The 16,796-nt window shown below is 46.8% G+C and overlaps 1 protein-coding gene across 4 annotated transcripts in view; it reads right to left on the bottom strand.

Annotated features, from left to right (window-relative positions):
* Positions 1-16,796, bottom strand: part of COL5A1 (collagen type V alpha 1 chain) — a 173,692-nt gene that overhangs the window by 55,279 nt on the left and 101,617 nt on the right. For all 4 annotated transcript variants that reach the window (XR_006163100.1, XR_006163101.1, XR_006163102.1 and 1 more), the window contains 9 exons: positions 13,647-13,721; positions 12,624-12,716; positions 8,477-8,533; positions 7,814-7,867; positions 7,183-7,236; positions 5,824-5,877; positions 3,372-3,425; positions 2,913-2,966; positions 1,842-1,886 (listed from right to left, as the gene is read on the bottom strand). Coding sequence is in view for 1 of the 4 variants with exons in the window: in XM_033077450.2 (XP_032933341.1) it covers positions 1,842-1,886; positions 2,913-2,966; positions 3,372-3,425; positions 5,824-5,877; positions 7,183-7,236; positions 7,814-7,867; positions 8,477-8,533; positions 12,624-12,716; positions 13,647-13,721 (540 nt within the window). In the remaining 3 variants the exon portion in view is untranslated. The remainder of the gene's footprint in view (positions 1-1,841; positions 1,887-2,912; positions 2,967-3,371; positions 3,426-5,823; positions 5,878-7,182; positions 7,237-7,813; positions 7,868-8,476; positions 8,534-12,623; positions 12,717-13,646; positions 13,722-16,796) is intronic.

Below are 16,796 nucleotides of genomic sequence, written 5' to 3'. Positions count from 1 at the left end.
CCTGGAATTGGGGATTGGAGGGATGGGAGAATCACATCAAAGAAGGACAACAAAGCAGAGAATCTGTGTTGACAAAGGGAATTTTTGGAAATTCCAGCCCCTCATGGAGCTTTTAGGGGATTTTGGAGTGGAAGGAAAGGGATGAGAACTCACTGAGAGTTCAGATTTTAATCACAGCCCCTCCTGAAATGAGAGGAATTTGGGAATTTGTATGGACGGAGCTCCTTCCCTGCCATGGAGGAAAGAAAATCATTCTTGATTGATGGGTTTTATCTGTCAAATATTCCACAGCTCCTTTTAACCATGCAGAGAGGGCAGAAGAATTAAAATGAAATGTTGCAGGGTGGAATAGGAAACATTAATGACATGTCTTCAGATCCTGCAAACTTTGTGCACCTTCCAGCAGAACCTGGATGAACCCCAGGGTCTGGAGAAGCAGAATCCAGAGCAGAAATTCCACTGGGGAGGGCAGCTGGAAGGAACTGGAGCAGGACAAAAAGGAAAACCAAACTGGTCCCAGATACATTTGGAATAATTTTTTGGCTGAGAGCAGAGAAGACAAACCCCCAGCTTTAGGGTGTGTGCATTTATAGCAAAAATTCCCTGTAATGCACTGAATCCTTTATCCTTCATCCCCCAGATTTCCACTCGTGCTGACATAAAAATCAACTTCCCTGCTGTGTTGCCCTCATTGAAGCTCCTCTTTTGTTGCTACCTGAGCACATAAATGCTTTTAAGAAGTTAATAAGCCCTGAGTTATTGCCTGGACATGTGCTAAGGAGATAGCTGAGTTGATTAATCTTTCCCAGAAGTTAATCAGACATCTTGTCTATAATTTAGTTCCAGTGAGTCTGTAAATGCCAGCCCTTCCCTCTCTCCCATGAACTGTGTCCAGCAATTCCCATCAATTAATCTCAGGCCTTAGCACAACAAAATCAGGGGTTTGGAAAGAAATGATGGATAATGTTCTTTTCATAACAAAGGAAATGCATTCAGGAGGGAAGCAGCAGCCAGCAAGTGCACACACAGAAATCTGCAGGCAGCCACCAGCAGGGCTTGCCAATAAAGTGAGAAATAGTCAGGAAATAGTCAGTGCTAGAATTGGCAGAATTGACAGAATTAGGGGGGAAAATGTTTTTTCTTTTTTTTTTTTTTCTTTTTTTCTTTCTTTTTTTTTTTTTTTCAGGGTATTTAATTGACTGCCTAACTGTCTGTTTTTATTTTTTTTTTTAAGTGGGGTTCTCCTTGAAAGCATTTCTTTGGTTTAGCCCCAAGAATTTGTCCAGCACCACTGAGATCTCCTCCATCCTCACTGACACCAGGAGCTGCTCTGTGGGCTCCAAACTTTGACAAAATTCAGATTTTGGGAGTTCTGTGCACTGGGGGCAGGACAGTGACTCCCTGCAGTCACATTTGAGGGGTCCTTGAGTTCAAAAATTGTATTTTATATCGATTTTCCACACCTAATTTCTACCCCAGACTGATTACATCAATCCCAAACCACGGAGAAGGATACAGGCAGGAAAAATATGACATTAATTTAAATTTTACATTTACAGTCATGATTTTTACTGAGGAAATAAAATCAATGAGGTTTTTTTTCATTAAAAAAACCTCAAACAAACAAAAGAACTCCCACCTTCATGGGAGTGAAAAGAAGTGAAAATTATGACTGAAAATAAGCAAAGCAGAATTGTTCCAGCACAGCCCCTCTCAAATTGTTTCAGTGGAGCTTCAAGCTGAGTTCAATCCCTGCAGGATCCCAGGGCAAAGCTGCCCCAGAGAGCCCCAAAAACGCTTTTTCCATCCCAAATCCGTGCCCCAAGCCTGGGGATACTCACAGGTTCTCCAGGGAGACCTCTGGGTCCAACTTCTCCATCATCTCCCTGGGCAGCAGAAAGAGAAAAAAAAAAAAAAAAATCAAACCAGTTTCAATTCAGTCACCTCACGGGGATTCTGTTGTTTTTTAATAATATTCACACAGAAAATAATAATAATAATAATAATAATAATAATAATAATAATAATAATAATAATAATAATAATAATAATAATAATAATAATATCCACACAGAAAATAAAAATAATATTAGTACAATAAATAAAATTTCACACAGAAAAGAATAACAATATTCATACAGAAAATAATAATAATAATAACAGAAATAATAGAGATAATAATAATAATAATAATAATAATAATAATAATAATAATAATAAAATATTCATCCAGTCCTCCTGCCTGCAGGGTTTCTGTGCCTGAGGAAGACTTTGGAAGCCTGGGGACTAAAACTGAGTTGAGCAGGGATCAGAAAGGCTGAGGATGCCTCAGAATTCCTGGTGATGTTTAGCCAGAGGGGTTTTGTCACCACCACAAGATTTGACACCAAACTGAGTGTAAGGCAGGGTGGGAATATGATTTATCCAAATTAGAACTTCCCAGATAAACCAGGAGCAGCCAAAGGGTGATTCCTCATCCCTGCTCTCCAAATCCTGCTGGGTAACCCCAAAATCCCACAAATTATCAAATACTGCTGGGTAACCCCAAACCCCCAAATGATCAAATCCTGCTGGGCACTCCCAAATGATCAAATCCTGCTGGGTACCCTCAAAACCCCCAAATTATCAAATCTCGCTGCAATCCTCTGGATTTCAGAACATCAGAAGTGATCATTTGCTCACTGAGAGGAGGAACATTTTTCTTCTGTGCTATTTTTTAAATTTTATTTTAACAAAACCTGAGTTTCCTGACCAGACCTTTAAAGCCAAATTCTTCTTTCCCCTCCAGCCCCCATCTCCTTGCCCTGCTCCCCTCCCAGGCAGGGCTTAGGGACTGGATCCTGTGCCTGATGCTGCACCTGCTCCTTGTTTCAGGGGTTCCTTTGGCATTCCCAGTCCCCAGGCACACTTACCCTCTCCCCATCCTCTCCAGGAGCCCCTGGGGGGCCGTGGGGGCCTGGCTCACCCTGCAGAAAAAGGCAGAAAACCTCTCAGAGAAGGTGCAAACCCAATTCAAACCCCCAGGGAACGGTGATGAGCCAAGGCATGGATTGAATTTTCTGTCTGTGCCCTCAAAATACCCCCCTTCCCCCATTTTTTAATTTATAAATAAAAAGTTTGACCCCATGGCCATTCCAAGCAATTTTCCCCCAGCTGCAGTGCCCAACAGCGGTTTTGCCCCCTGCTCTGTTTTTGGGCTGCTCTGTATTCAGGTCATTTCTGCCTCCCCACCCCGGTTTGGAGCAGCCCAGAAGGATCTTGCAGAGGGGTTTTGGATGGGATGAGGGTGCTGGGACATCCCCCAGGCTCTTGGGGACTCTGCTGAGCCCCATCCCAGTCCCTCCATCCCAGCCACAGTGGGATGCACTCACCCTGTTCCCCTTCTCACCAGGCAAACCAGCCAAGCCATCGAAGCCTCGGTCACCCTGAAAGCAAAACCAGTTTAAAACACATTTTAAAACACATTTCCAGCTGTGGTTGAACACCCTTCCCAAGCAGGGATGGATTCTCTCCCTTCACCTTCCATCAGAGCAGGGATGATCTCCAAGTTATGGATTAAAAAAAAAGGAAAAAATAAAACAAAACAAACCAAAACACACCTCCAAGTCATTTGGATTTAAACTCTTCCCTCCTCCCCCAGTTTGAAATGTTTTTCCATGTTTCTCTGGGTTTTTTCACCTCCTTTCTAGGTAGGTTCTCCTAACCCAATGATTTATTCTGTTTTAATTCCGTTTATTTTGTTTTAATTACAGATTGCAGTGAGCAAACTGGGGTAACCCCACACCTGCCAACAGGAACCCTGAGCTTTCAACCATCCCACTCACCCTTTGTAACCCTCCAAGGACAGAAACACAGATAAATAAATTCTGGATATTATCCTAATGAATCCAGCACAGGAAGGAGTTGTTTCCTCAGCTCCTTGGAGAACAGAGGGTCCAAATCCTGGGTTCCTCCCAATGCCCAGAGAGGGGCAGGGAGCAAACCCAGGAGGAGAAAAATCCCTTTTGCCTGTAAAGGGGTGAATCTCGTGTGTTTTCACATTTTCATGGCACCTGAATCACTAAAACAGCACCAGCTCCTCCCTTGCACAGCTCCTTTGATCCTCAAGTTTTAGCTTTCATATTTTCCAGATTCTGGACTGTGTGACTCTGAACTTCATCCAAAGTGTCAGCAAGTTCTCCTCACAGCTTAGTTAGACAAAATAATCCTTTTCCAGCCCCAGAACCAAGGCCAGCCATTACAGGCCCAAAAAATACAAACAACATGGAATTGAGGAGAGCAGACAGGGAGGGTGGGACTGCAGAACCTGGGGCTGGAACTGGACAATGAACCCAATATGGAAATGGACCAAAACTGATAAAAGTGTGAAAACTCATCACTGGGGCCCATCCTGTGTCTATCTTGCATCCATTTGGATCCATCCTGGTCCATTTTGGTCCATCCTGAATCCATTTGGATCCAGCCTGTGTCTACCTTGGGTCCATTTGGGTCCATTTTAGGTCCATTTGGGTCCATCCTGTGTCAATTTGGATTCATTTGGATCCATCCTGTGTCTATCTTGGATTCATCCTGTGTCTATCTTGGATCCATTTTGGTCCATTTGGGTCCATCCTGGATCCATTTGGGTCCATTCTGGATCCATTTTGGGCCCATTTTGGATCCATCTGGGTCTATCCTGTGTCTATTTGGATCCATTTGGGTCCATTTGGATCCATTTTGGGTTCATTTTGGGTCCATCCTGTGTCTATTTGGATCCATTTTGGTCCATTTGGGGTCAATTTGGATCCATTTGGGATCCATTTGGATTCATTTGGGTTCATTTGGATCCATTTGGGTCCATCCTGTGTCTATCTTGGATCCATTTTGAGTCCATCTGGGTCCATTTTGGATCCATTTGGATCCATTTGGGTCCATCCTGTGTCCATCCTGGATCCATTTGGATCCATTTTTTATCCATTTGGGTCCATCCTGTGTTTATCTTGGGTCCATCCTGGGTCCATTTGGATCCATTTTGGGTCCATTTGGGTCCATCATGTGTCTATTTGGATCCATTTTGGTCCATTTGGATCCATCCTGGGTCCATTTGGTCCCATTTTGGATCCATTTTGGGTCCATCTGGGTCAATTTTGATCCATTTGGATCCATTTTGGTCTCATTTTGGATCCATTTGGTCCCATCCTGGTGCAGCCCTGTCCAGGCTCTTGCACTGCCCCAGGAGAACCCTTTCAATCCTTTAATCAACCCCTGCTTTACTCCTTGAGCTGAGCCCAGAATCCCCCATCACTTCCAGCCTTGAGTATAAAATGCTTCAACCTTTAAGGCACCATTCCCTGGGCAGGCTTTCCCTGCATTCCATTTCCATGGAGCAGCTCCTTTCCTGCTTGATCATTCCAGCAGGTCACAGTGGAATGAAGGGATTTTTGTCTCCAATTAAAAAAAAAATAAAAATATGGATTAAAATTCCTCACCATGCCTCCATTTCCAGGAGGTGTTTTTTTGGTGGTTCTACTCCAGAGGCTTTCCAGCCACTCATTCATGTTTGTTTTTTTTAATGGGGATTCTAAAATATTTGTTCTACAACTGCAGCATATTTCATCCAGCAATTTTAAAAAGTCGTATTAAAAAAGACAGAAAAAGAGAAGAAATAAATTGCTTTTCTGCCATCCAGGAGTGTGTTTAACTTAATTCCCTTAACTTCCATGACCTCACAGGAGCCACACAAGCTCCTCCAGGCAAGCTGGGCTCCTTCTCCAGGGGTCCCTCAGCTCATTCCTGCTAAAAAGAAGCTGCAGATTCCCAAAATCCATGAAAAGCTGGAGCTACCTTTGGTCCTGTCTGTCCTGGCATCCCCCGGGCACCGTCACTGCCAGCTCGTCCCTGCAACAGAGAAAAGTCAGATCCAAAGCTGGGGTTGAAACAGGGTTTAGTTAAGCCTGAGTGAGGGTTTATTTAAGTCAGGCAGCTTCTCTTGGGGAGGGAAAAATCCCAGTTTAGTGTTTGAATGGGGTAATGAGAGGTGGGAGGCACTGCACGGGCATGGCTGCTGGGTTTGGTGGGAATAAATGATAATAATAAATGATCTCCAGCAAACTGAAATGAGTTTCTGGCTCTGGGTCACACACAGTACTTGCTCCTCTTTCCTCTGGGCAGTTGGATCGTGGTGAGGGGCAGCCTTGAATTCCCCCCACACTGCTCAGATTTTAAATTCCCTCCTCATTTGTGTCCCAAATTTTAACTCTTCTCCTCATTTCTGTCCTCCCAGATTTTAACTTCCCTTCTCATCTGTGTCCCAAATTTTAATTCCTATCCTTGACTCGTCCCAAATTTTAACTCCTATCCTCGTTTGTCTCCTCCCAGTTTTTAACTCACATCCTCATTTGTGTCCCACATTTTAACTCCCATCCTGATTTCTGTCCTCCCAGATTTTAACTCCCATCCTTCTGTAGTCCCAAATTTTAACTTCCATCCTGGTTTGTATCCTCCCAAATTTTAATTCCCATTTTTCTCTCTGAGTCCTCTGAGTTTTAAACTCCCATCCTTGTGTCCTCCCAGTTTTAAACTCCCATCTTTTTATCCTCTCAGTTTTTAACTCCCATCCTGGTTTGTATCCTCCCAAATTTTAACTCCCATCTTTCTCTTAGTCCTCTCAGTTTTAAACCCCCATCCTTGTGCCCTCCCAAATTTTAACTCCCATCCTTGTTTCTATCCTCTGAGATTTCAACTCCCATCCTGATTTCTGCCCTCCCAGTCTTTAACTCAATCCTGATTTCTGTCCTCCAAAATTTTAACTCTCCTCCTCATTTCTGTCCTCCCAGATTTTAACTCCCATCTTTGTATCCTCCCAGATTTAACTTCCATCCTTGTGTCCTCCCAAATTTTAACTCCCATCTTTCTCTGAATCCTCTGAGATTTTAACTCCCATCCTTGTGCTCTCCCAGTTTTTAACTCCCATCTTGGTATCCTCCCGGATTTTAACTCCCATCCTCATTTCTGTCCTCCCAGTTTTTAGCTCCCATCCTGGTTTGTGCCCTCCTGGCCTCCAGCTGCCTCTTGTGCAATGCCCTTGGTGCAGAGGAATTGTTTGGTTCAGGAGCAGTTTCCAGCAGGAATTGTTTGGCTCAGGAGAATTTCCAGCAGGAATTTCAGCTCCTGCCTGCTCAGCACAGCTGCCAGGACACTCACCCTCCGGCCTGGCTTTCCTGCTGGACCAGGGGGACCTTGGATGCCTCGGGGACCCTGCAAGGAAGGGGGAGAGAGGAAGAAATGTCACCTCAAAATGAATGCCTGGAGCAGAGCCCCTGGTTCCAAACACTCAGGGAAGGCTCAGAGCATCTCCAGACAGGAGTTGTGGGTGTTTGTCCATGGTGGGGATGCATCCCATAAATCCCTTCCCTTGCCACCAGAAAATGGGAGCTTGCCCTTAATGCTAAATTTCTTCTTCCCTAAATGTCTTTAAGGCTTGGAAGAACAATATCCTGAGCATTACTCAATTCTCCACAGTCCAAATTGTCTTTGATGACTCCTCCGTGGGTGTTCTTCCAGGAAGGGACCTGCCCAGTTTTACACTGCTGGTTTAAAACCATGTCCAGAGCCTTTCCTGGGACACTTGGGGGGACATTTCCATGCCAAACACCTTCCCAAACCTTCCTGCTCCAGCTGGCATGGGGGGACTGAATCCCTGCTTCCCTCCAGGCAGGACTGGCTGAGCTCCTATTTCCCCATCTCTCCCAGTCCCACACTCACCTGAGCTCCCATTCCCCAGCCCCACACTCACCTGAGCTCCCATTCCCCATTTCCCCAGTCCCAGACTCACCTGAGGTCCCATTTCTCCAGCTTCTCCCTTCAGTCCTCCACTGCCTGGGGGTCCCTTTGGACAGAGAAGAGCATTTATTGGATTTTTTTCTCAAGAGAGACAGAGGGAAGAGTCCACATTAAGGAAAAGCCAGTGATGGATCCAGAGCCCACAGGGAGATGGATCTGCTGGGTTGGCTTCATCCTCACCATCCCCATCCTCACCAATTCCATGCTTACCATCTCCATCCTCATCATCTCCATCCTCCCCAGTTCCAGCACTCCCCAGCTCCATCCTCACCAATTCCATCCCCCCTCAGTTTCATTCATCCAATTCCATCCCACCAAGTCCATCCCACCAAGTCCATCCAACCAATTCCATCATTCCCCAGTTCCATCACTCCCAGTTCCATCTCCCCAATTCCATCACCCCAATTCCATCATTGCCCAATTCCACCCCCCCAATTCCATTCCCCAATTCCATCCCCCTTGATTCCATCATTCCCCAGTTCCATCCCCCCCAATTCCATCTCCCCAATTCCATCACTCCCAGTTCCATCTCCCCCAATTAAATTCCATCATTCCCCAATTCCATCCCCCAATTCCATCCCCCCAATTCCACAATTCCCCAATTCTATCCCCCATTTCCATCCCCCCCAGTTCCCTCCCCCATTTCCCCACTCACCATCGGGCCCGGCCGCCCCGTCAGCCCCATGGGTCCCGCTGGTCCCCTCAGTGCCAGCTGCAGCAGAGGGACAAACACTTGGGGTCACTTTGTGGGACAGAGCCACCCCTGTGCCACCAGCCACAGCTGTCCCCACACCCTTGGAGCAATGTCCCCATCCCCAGGGAATTCCAGATGTTGTCCCACCCACAATGGGAGCAATGTCCCCATCCCCAGGGAATTCCAGATGTTGTCCCATCCACAAGGGACAAACTTCTCCTTGCCCAGGTTTGCTGTGGCTGCCCCTGGATCCCTGGGAGTGTCCAAGGCCAGCCTGGGACCAGGGCAGGGATGGAATGAGCTGGATTTTAGCAGCCTGGGACCATGGCAGGGATGGAATGAGCTGGACTTTAGCAGCCTGGGACCATGGCAGGGATGGAATGAGCTGGACTTTAGCAGCCTGGGACCAGGGCAGGGATGGAATGAGCTGGGCTTTCAGCTCCCAAACCATTCTGCCATTCCATGAAAGCCTCCACAAATCTGCTGAGAGGACATCAATATTTGTGACCCCACTTCAGTTCAGGAGGAATTTTTTCTTTATTGTCCTGGTGGTTCAATTTGAGAGGAATTTTTCCCTTTATTTAAATTTTTTGGGGGGTTTTTTTTGGTTACTACTTCACATCCTCCAAACTGAGCTCCAATTCAAACTGAACACAGGGGGCTTTTAGCTCCATAATTAAAGAGTCGTGTTCACCATGCATCAACCCAGTAATTTCCATGGTGGGAAATGGAGCTGGGCCATGCTTTAAAACATCCCTCAGACAATTTGTTCCCTCGTGACAATCCAACACTTCCAAAGAGTTGTAATTATCTGTGTCCTCCAGTAATTAAAATCTACCCAGTGATTGAGCTTGGAATGGCAGAAATATTGCACAAGTGCTGGGTTCTGTGGCATCTTTTTACAACACCCCATTAAAAGGGAGATGCTCTGAACCACTGCAACAACACTCAGTGCCTAATGAAAGCCAAATTTTAAGGGGATCAATCAACCTAATAATGCAATTAACAGCAGTGATAATGAGAAAAACAAACCCACAAAAGGAAAAGGTTGTCCCTGCTGCAGGACCCTGCTTTCCAATCCTGTCATGTCCTGTAGCTCCTCACAAAAATGACATTTTGTTCCCCCTTTCTGCATTGTGGTTTTCAGCCAAAATGTTGAAGTTCACAAATAAATGGATTTTTGTTCTTTCTAGAAATATTCAATTTTTCATCCACACTCCAAAAGTTAGCCAGGATTTATTTGGGTTGAATTTTTTTTTTCCCCCCAAACCTGAAAATTTACTTTAAAAAGGGACTTAGAATGAGGGGAGGGAGGTTCTCTATTAATATTTTTTTTTGGTAAATCACAATTTTCAGCAGGCAGAAGGAAAAAAAAAAATATACAAAAGCAGAGTTGGAGAAAGCAGATGCTTCTCCTGAAACACTGGTCAGGTCAAAGCCCCCATCTCCCAGGAAAATAAAACACTGATGGAAAAACGCTGGGCAGGTTGGAAATTAAGACTGACAAGGTAACAGCAGGAACATAATCCAGGATGTTATTGGCAGCACAAGGTTAATGGACAGGAAAATGCAGTGGCTGGGGGGATCAGGACTCTGCCTGAGTCTGTAAAAATTCCAACTCCTTTGGAAAAGGGGATGGAAAACAGAAAATTCCCAGCTCAGGAATAAAAAACCCAGCAGGGACAGGTGCCACCCATGGGTGGATTTTATCCCATCTGAGGGGGAAATAAATTGGGTTTTTAGCTTTTTTTAGCCCCCAAAAAATTCTGTGTTAAAGTCTGCAAGCAGCTCTCAGTGACAAAGCAGCTCCATCCACACATCCCAGCTGCAGCCAGATGTGGGCTATAAAATAAAATAAAATAAAATTATAAAACAATAAAACAGCCCCAAAGCTGTGTCCCTTTGGGAGCTGCCACCCTAAAACACATTCTCCTCCACGGCCAGGGTGTGTTTGCAGCAGGATTTGGTCCTTTTGGGGCAAGGTTTTTAACATCAGCACTCAGGAAAGCTCCCAGGGAAGAGCAATTTCAGAGCTGCACTGGCTAAATTCTGTTTTATTTTGAAGAAAAAATCCTTTTCTGAGTGTCCATGCAGGCAGGGAGCAGGAGCTGTACTGGGGATGTGCCAATCTTGTTTCACCAGTGAGCCAGGGATGATTTGGACATCAATCAATAAGGTCATCCCAGGAAAGAAATGTTCCAGGCACAGCCACCATGGATTCCAAATAAATATATTAAATTACAAATCTGCCTGCTGAGATTCTGGGAGCTGGGAAAACTTCCATCTGTGATGTAGGTTTCATTATTAGGATTTACTGGGGGGAAAACCATACAAAAATAAGAAAATGCTTTGAGCACAGCCCCCAGCTGCTCATAGGGGCCCTCAAAATACAAATACAGCGAAGCCAGCGGGTCTGCAGGAAATTAAACCCAGTTTTCCATCAGCTGGAGCCTTGCTGGCTCTTAATGAAAACCCAAATCGTGCAGGTGCAGTCCCATGGCAGGTGAGAGGTTCCACCAGCAGCACTGGGGAGATGTGAGAATTCACAGAATGACAGAATGACAGAATTCACAGAATGACAGAATTCACAGAATTCACACAATCACAGAATCACAGAATCACTGGGTTGGAAGAGCCCTCCAAGATCATCAAGTCCAACTCAGCCCAACACCTCAACCAGACCATGGCACTCAGTGCCACATCTAGACTTTTTTAAAACACATCCAGGGATGGTGACTCCACTGCTTCCCTGGGCAAACCATTCCAATACTTTATCACCCTTTCTGTAAAAAGCTTTTTCCTAATATCCAACCTATATTTCCCTTGGTGCAGCTTGAGGATTCTGAATTCCACACTATTCCTGATATGGGATTCTGAATTCCACACCATTCCTGACTCAGGATTCTGAATTCCACACCATTCCTGAGCCAGGCCAGGGTCCATTGTCCTTCTTGGCCACCAGGGCTCACTGCTGGCTCATGTCCAGCTGCTGTCCATCAGTGTCCCCTTTGTCCCTGGGCACTGTGCAGCCACTCTGTCCCCATCCTACAGCATTGCAGGGGTTATTGTGGTGAAAATGCGGGACTCAGCACTTGGATTTATTAAACCTCTGCTCTTCCTCCATCCATCCATCCATCCATCCATCCATCCATCATCCATCCATCTATCCATCATCCATCCATCATCCATCCATCATCCATCCATCCATCATCCATCAATCATCCATCCATCATCCATCCATCCATCCATCCATCCATCATCCATCATCCATCCATCCATCATCCATCATCCATCCATCCATCCATCCATCCATTCATCATCCATCCATCCATCATCCATCATCCATCCATCCATCCATCATCCATCCATCCATCATCCATCCATCATCCATCCATCCATCCATCAATCATCCATCCATCATCCATCCATCCATCCATCCATCCATCCATCATCCATCATCCATCCATCCATCATCCATCATCCATCCATCCATCATCCATCCATCATCCATCCATCCATCCATCCATCATCCATCCATCCATCCATCCATCCATCCATTCATCATCCATCCATCCATCATCCATCCATCATCCATCCATCATCCATCCATCCATCCATCATCCATCCATCATCCATCCATCCATCATCCATCATCCATCCATCCATCCATCATCCATCCATCCATCATCCATCCATCCATCATCCATCCATCCATCCATCATCCATCCATCCATCATCCATCCATCCATCATCCATCCATCCATCCATCCATCATCCATCCATCCATCATCCATCCATCCATCATCCATCCATCCATCATCCATCCATCATCCATCCATCCATCCATCATCCATCCATCCATCCATCCATCATCCGTCCATCCATCATCCGTCCATCCATCCATCCATCCATCCATCCATCCATCCATCATCCATCCATCCATCATCCATCCATCCATCCATCCATCCATCAATCCATCCATCCATCCACGGACACACTCTCCCAGCTTAGTGCTGTCTGCACATTTACTAACGACACCCAGTGAGGTTCATTCTGCTTTTGCAGCTGCTGGGAGCCATGCCAGGCGTGCCCAGGTGCCAGCACTCACCCTGGCCTGCTGCAGGATGGCCTGGGCTTGTGCCTCCTGGGCTGACACCATGGGTCCCTTGGAGCCGGCGTCGCCTCCTCCGCTGAAGCGGAACTGTGGAACAAGGGAGACAAAGGTCAGGGCTTCTGTCCCTGCACCCTCAGCAGCCTGAGCCTCAACAGCTCCATTCAGCACAGCTGAATGCCCCACATCCCTCCCAGCCCCCCCAGCCCGCCCCAGTCACCCCAGTGCCCTCGGGTCACCCGGCTCGGGGCCACCGAGGCAGCACTGCCAGCGCGGGGTGGCACACAATGGGGGATTGTGGGCTTGGGGACCTCACACATCACACTCAGCACCAGCAGGGGCTGTCCCAGGGCTGGCATTCCCTCTCTCCCAGAGCTGGCATTCCCTGCTCTCCCAGAGATGGAATTTCCTGCTCTCCCAGGGCTGGCATTCCCTCTCTCCCAGAGCTGGCGTCCCCTGTTCTCCCAGAGATGGAATTTCCTGCTCTCCCAGAACTGACATTCCCAGTTCTCCCAGAGCTGGCATTCCCTGTTCTCCCAGAGCTGGCATTCCCTGTTCTCCCAGGGCTGCCATCCCCACTTCTCCCAGAGCTGCCATCCCCACTTCTCCCAGAGCTGCCATTCCCTGTTCTCCCAGAGCTGGCATTCCCTGTTCTCCCAGGGCTGGCATTCCCTGTTCTCCCAGAACTGGCATTCCCTCTCTCCCAGATCTGGCGTCCCCTGTTCTCCCAGAGATGGAATTTCCTGCTCTCCCAGAACTGACATTCCCAGTTCTCACAGAGCTGCCATTCCCACTTTTCCCAGAGCTGGCATTCCCTGCTCTCCCAGGAGTGAAGGAGCTCCAGCGCTTTGCAAAAAGTCAATTTACAACAAGAACCAATCAGCTCCATCTTTTATCTCAAGGAAAATGTGTCCCTGGGGTAAAGGAGATGGGAGATTCCTGCAAAGAGGGGCATTAAACAGCAGCAAAGCCAAGAAATCTGCCTCACTTAAATCCCTTTTTAGCTCTGTTTGTACTCACAGGCAGCATCAGCATGGTCCCTGGTGGTCCTGGCAATCCATCTGCTCCTGGGAGACCTGGGCGTCCAGGTGGGCCCTGAAAGGAGGAGAAATTAAAATAAAAATCTCAAATATCCTTTTGGTTCTGTCCTGACATTAACAGCTGTGGTTATATACAGGGATTGAGTTTGTGGGTATCCCAGTTTTTCATAAATTTGCTTAATTCCCTCCTCTTCCATTGTTCCCTGCTATTTCCCAAACTGCCTCATGCAATTTTGGGGTGAGCAATGCTCCAAATTAACAGAACCAATGTTAGCTGGATCTGTTAAAACCTATTTAAATAAACAACAAAAAAAGATGAAACTTCCTATCTCAGGGTGAGTGAGGAAAATAAATTCATTCCTTCATGCATTCAATCAGCTGGGTCATTTCACTTATTTCATTTTTTCTCTCTTCTGCCTTTTTTTGTATTTTTATTCTAGTCCTTTGAGGCTGCACTGGGGTGATGCTGTAAATCAGCCCAAACCCAGGGATCTGCATGGAGCTGTGCTGATCAACACCAGGATCTTTAACTGGCACTAAAACAACGAGTGGGCACTAAAACATCTATTGATGGAGCCATAAAGAATCCAACAGGGCCAATTTTCCCTGGCAAAAAGGGGAGGTTAACCCAGACCTGCTCCTCATGCCAGGGATCCAATGAGGGGGACACCAATGTGTGTGGCTAATTGCAATTTTCACAGCTTTAATGGACTTGACCACATCCCAGCCAGGCCAAGAAAATCCCCAGTGCTCATTTTGTGCTCAGCAGGTCAGGATTGAGGACTTGGCCACTCCTTTAGTCAGGAAATACCAATATTAAATCAATTTATGGCAAGCAATGAACATTTCTATAGTTCTCCCTCTCCTCAACCTGCCTGCAGCCCGTTCAGACCCCAGAAAGAAAATCTAAATACAAAATTCTGCCACAAATCTCAGACATGGGGACACCAAAAAGCCAGGAAGCCACAAGGGAGGTGGATAAAGGTGGGAAAGGGAGGAGGGAAAGAGAAATAGGTAACAAAGTGCCTAAAAATCAGAATATTTTAATGAAACAACTCAACAGACCACCAGACCAGAGTCCTCAACCCACTGAGAGCCCACCCCAGACCCATCTGTTGGAGCAGATAATTTAGGCCAGGCTTGTTTTAATTTAGGCCAGGCTTGTTTTACATGCTAAACTTTCTTTTCTCTCTCCTTCTCCTCCTTTAACTCCAGCCCTGCCTATGCTGGAGCTGGTTTATCTCTCCTGACAAGTGTTGATGCAATGCTTTTACCCATAAATGCATCTTTTTTGTTTCTGCCAGGCTGTGGGAGCTCTTTTCCTGCTGGAATGGACCAATCAAACCCATAAAGCACTTTGGAAATTGAAATTCATGAATGCCTGGAAGAAATGCAGCCTGCCAGGCTCTGGGTGTAAATCTGTGTGGTGGGAATGGGGATTTGCTGAACTGCAGCAGCCAGGGGTGGGGATTTTTGTTGGAAATGCCAGGCTGAGAGCAAAGCCTGGGTTGTTATTTCCATGGGATGGTTCAGCTGGAACCTGGGGGTGTTTTTGGGGGGCTCCTTCAGCTGCAGCCCACGGTGATGAGCCTTAAAATTCACCCAGTGTCTCTCTCCCCCTGGTTATTTTTCAGCCCTGGTCAGAGAATTACATAACAGGAGATTTTTTTTTGCAGTTTTGGAGGTCTCCTGGTTAAGGTGCTTGGGGAAAGCAGCACCCAAAGGTAAATAAGGATTTTTATTTCTATTTATTTAAGGATGTTGCATTTCTGAGGTGTCCTCAGGGGAGCAATTCCTTTGGGGTTCAGTGCCTGGGTGGTTTTGGAAGGTGAAGATGTTTTGTGAGCACCCAGACACCCAAATTTCCAAACAAACCCCGGGCTGGCTGAGGGAGCAGTTTGTTCTAATGCTGTTCATCCCCTCCAAAACAACACATTTCACATTTCACATTTCCCACTTCCTTCCTGCCTCTCTGGATTCTCCATGGAACAGCTCTGTGCTCTCCTCAGGTCCATATTTCCTTCTTCCCACTGCCTCAGTCACCCCAAATCATCCTGGAACCTCCCACAGCCAGGCTGCTCAAAACTCCTCTGTGCCTCCTGACAGAAGCTTTCAATAAATAAAACTCTTTTTTTTTTTGTACTGAATAAAGCAGAGCTAAATGAGTGTTGGCCAATATTAACAGAGCTGACTATTGTTGGGCTGTTAATTCATTGCACCTGCCTGATAGCAGATAAAAAAATCTCTTTATCAGATGCAGGCAGAGGGAATGTTCCTCACCCTACAGGGGGAAGGGTCATGTAAATTCATGAGCCATACTCAGGGTTAATAATAAACAAATTAAAAGAGGAGCTGCTCTAATTGCAAAGGAGGGTTTAAATGCAGTTGCAGCTCCTGGCTGTGCCAGTTCATCACTTTTCTGTGCTGTGCTGCACTCTGTGCAGGAGCAGGATGTGCAGCCTGGGCTAGAATTCAAATTATTCCTTTCACTGGAGGGCGTGCAGCAGCAGCAGGGACACAGTGGGAGCTGCTGCCTGGATTTATCTGCAAATATCTGCATCTGCCTGGACAAATGACAGCAAGGGAGTCCCCAGGGCCAGACCCAGGCTGCCAGGAGGAGAAGGGGGAGCTGGGCATGGACAGGGCTCAGCATGGACACAGCACAGGGGGAAAAGCAGCCCTGGCAATATTCAGAACCAAATAAAGATTTTAGGGCTCATTCTGGACCACTGGGAGATGCCCAGCTCACCCAGCCCTGGTGAATTTGGGTTGCAGAGCTGTGCTGGGGCAGGAGTGCAGTGCCACAAGGGTTAAGCCAGGCTTAGGAGCCTGGGCTGAGCCTGGATTGACTTTGTGAGCTGGCAGCAGCGATCGATGGAGCACAGGCAGGGCCCCTGCTCCTCAATCATGTCACAGCCACCAGAAATGTCACTGCTGCTCCAGCAGTGAGCCCTGCAGCACTGCCAGCCAGGAAAAAGGGAAAAGTGGGAGAGCAGCAGGGACCCAGCCAAGCCCCAGGGAGCAAGGAGACAACAAAAATCCCGAGCTGAAAGAAATGCAGTGCCCAGGCTGGGGACAGTGCCAGGGGATGCCCCAACACCCCAAATCCCCTCAAATGCACCTCAAAGCT

This window comes from Catharus ustulatus, chromosome 21 (assembly GCF_009819885.2).
Source record: "Catharus ustulatus isolate bCatUst1 chromosome 21, bCatUst1.pri.v2, whole genome shotgun sequence".
Lineage (NCBI taxonomy): Eukaryota > Metazoa > Chordata > Aves > Passeriformes > Turdidae > Catharus > Catharus ustulatus.
The sequence above is the reverse complement of the archived record's forward strand: the minus strand, read 5'-3'. Positions and strand labels throughout refer to the sequence as shown.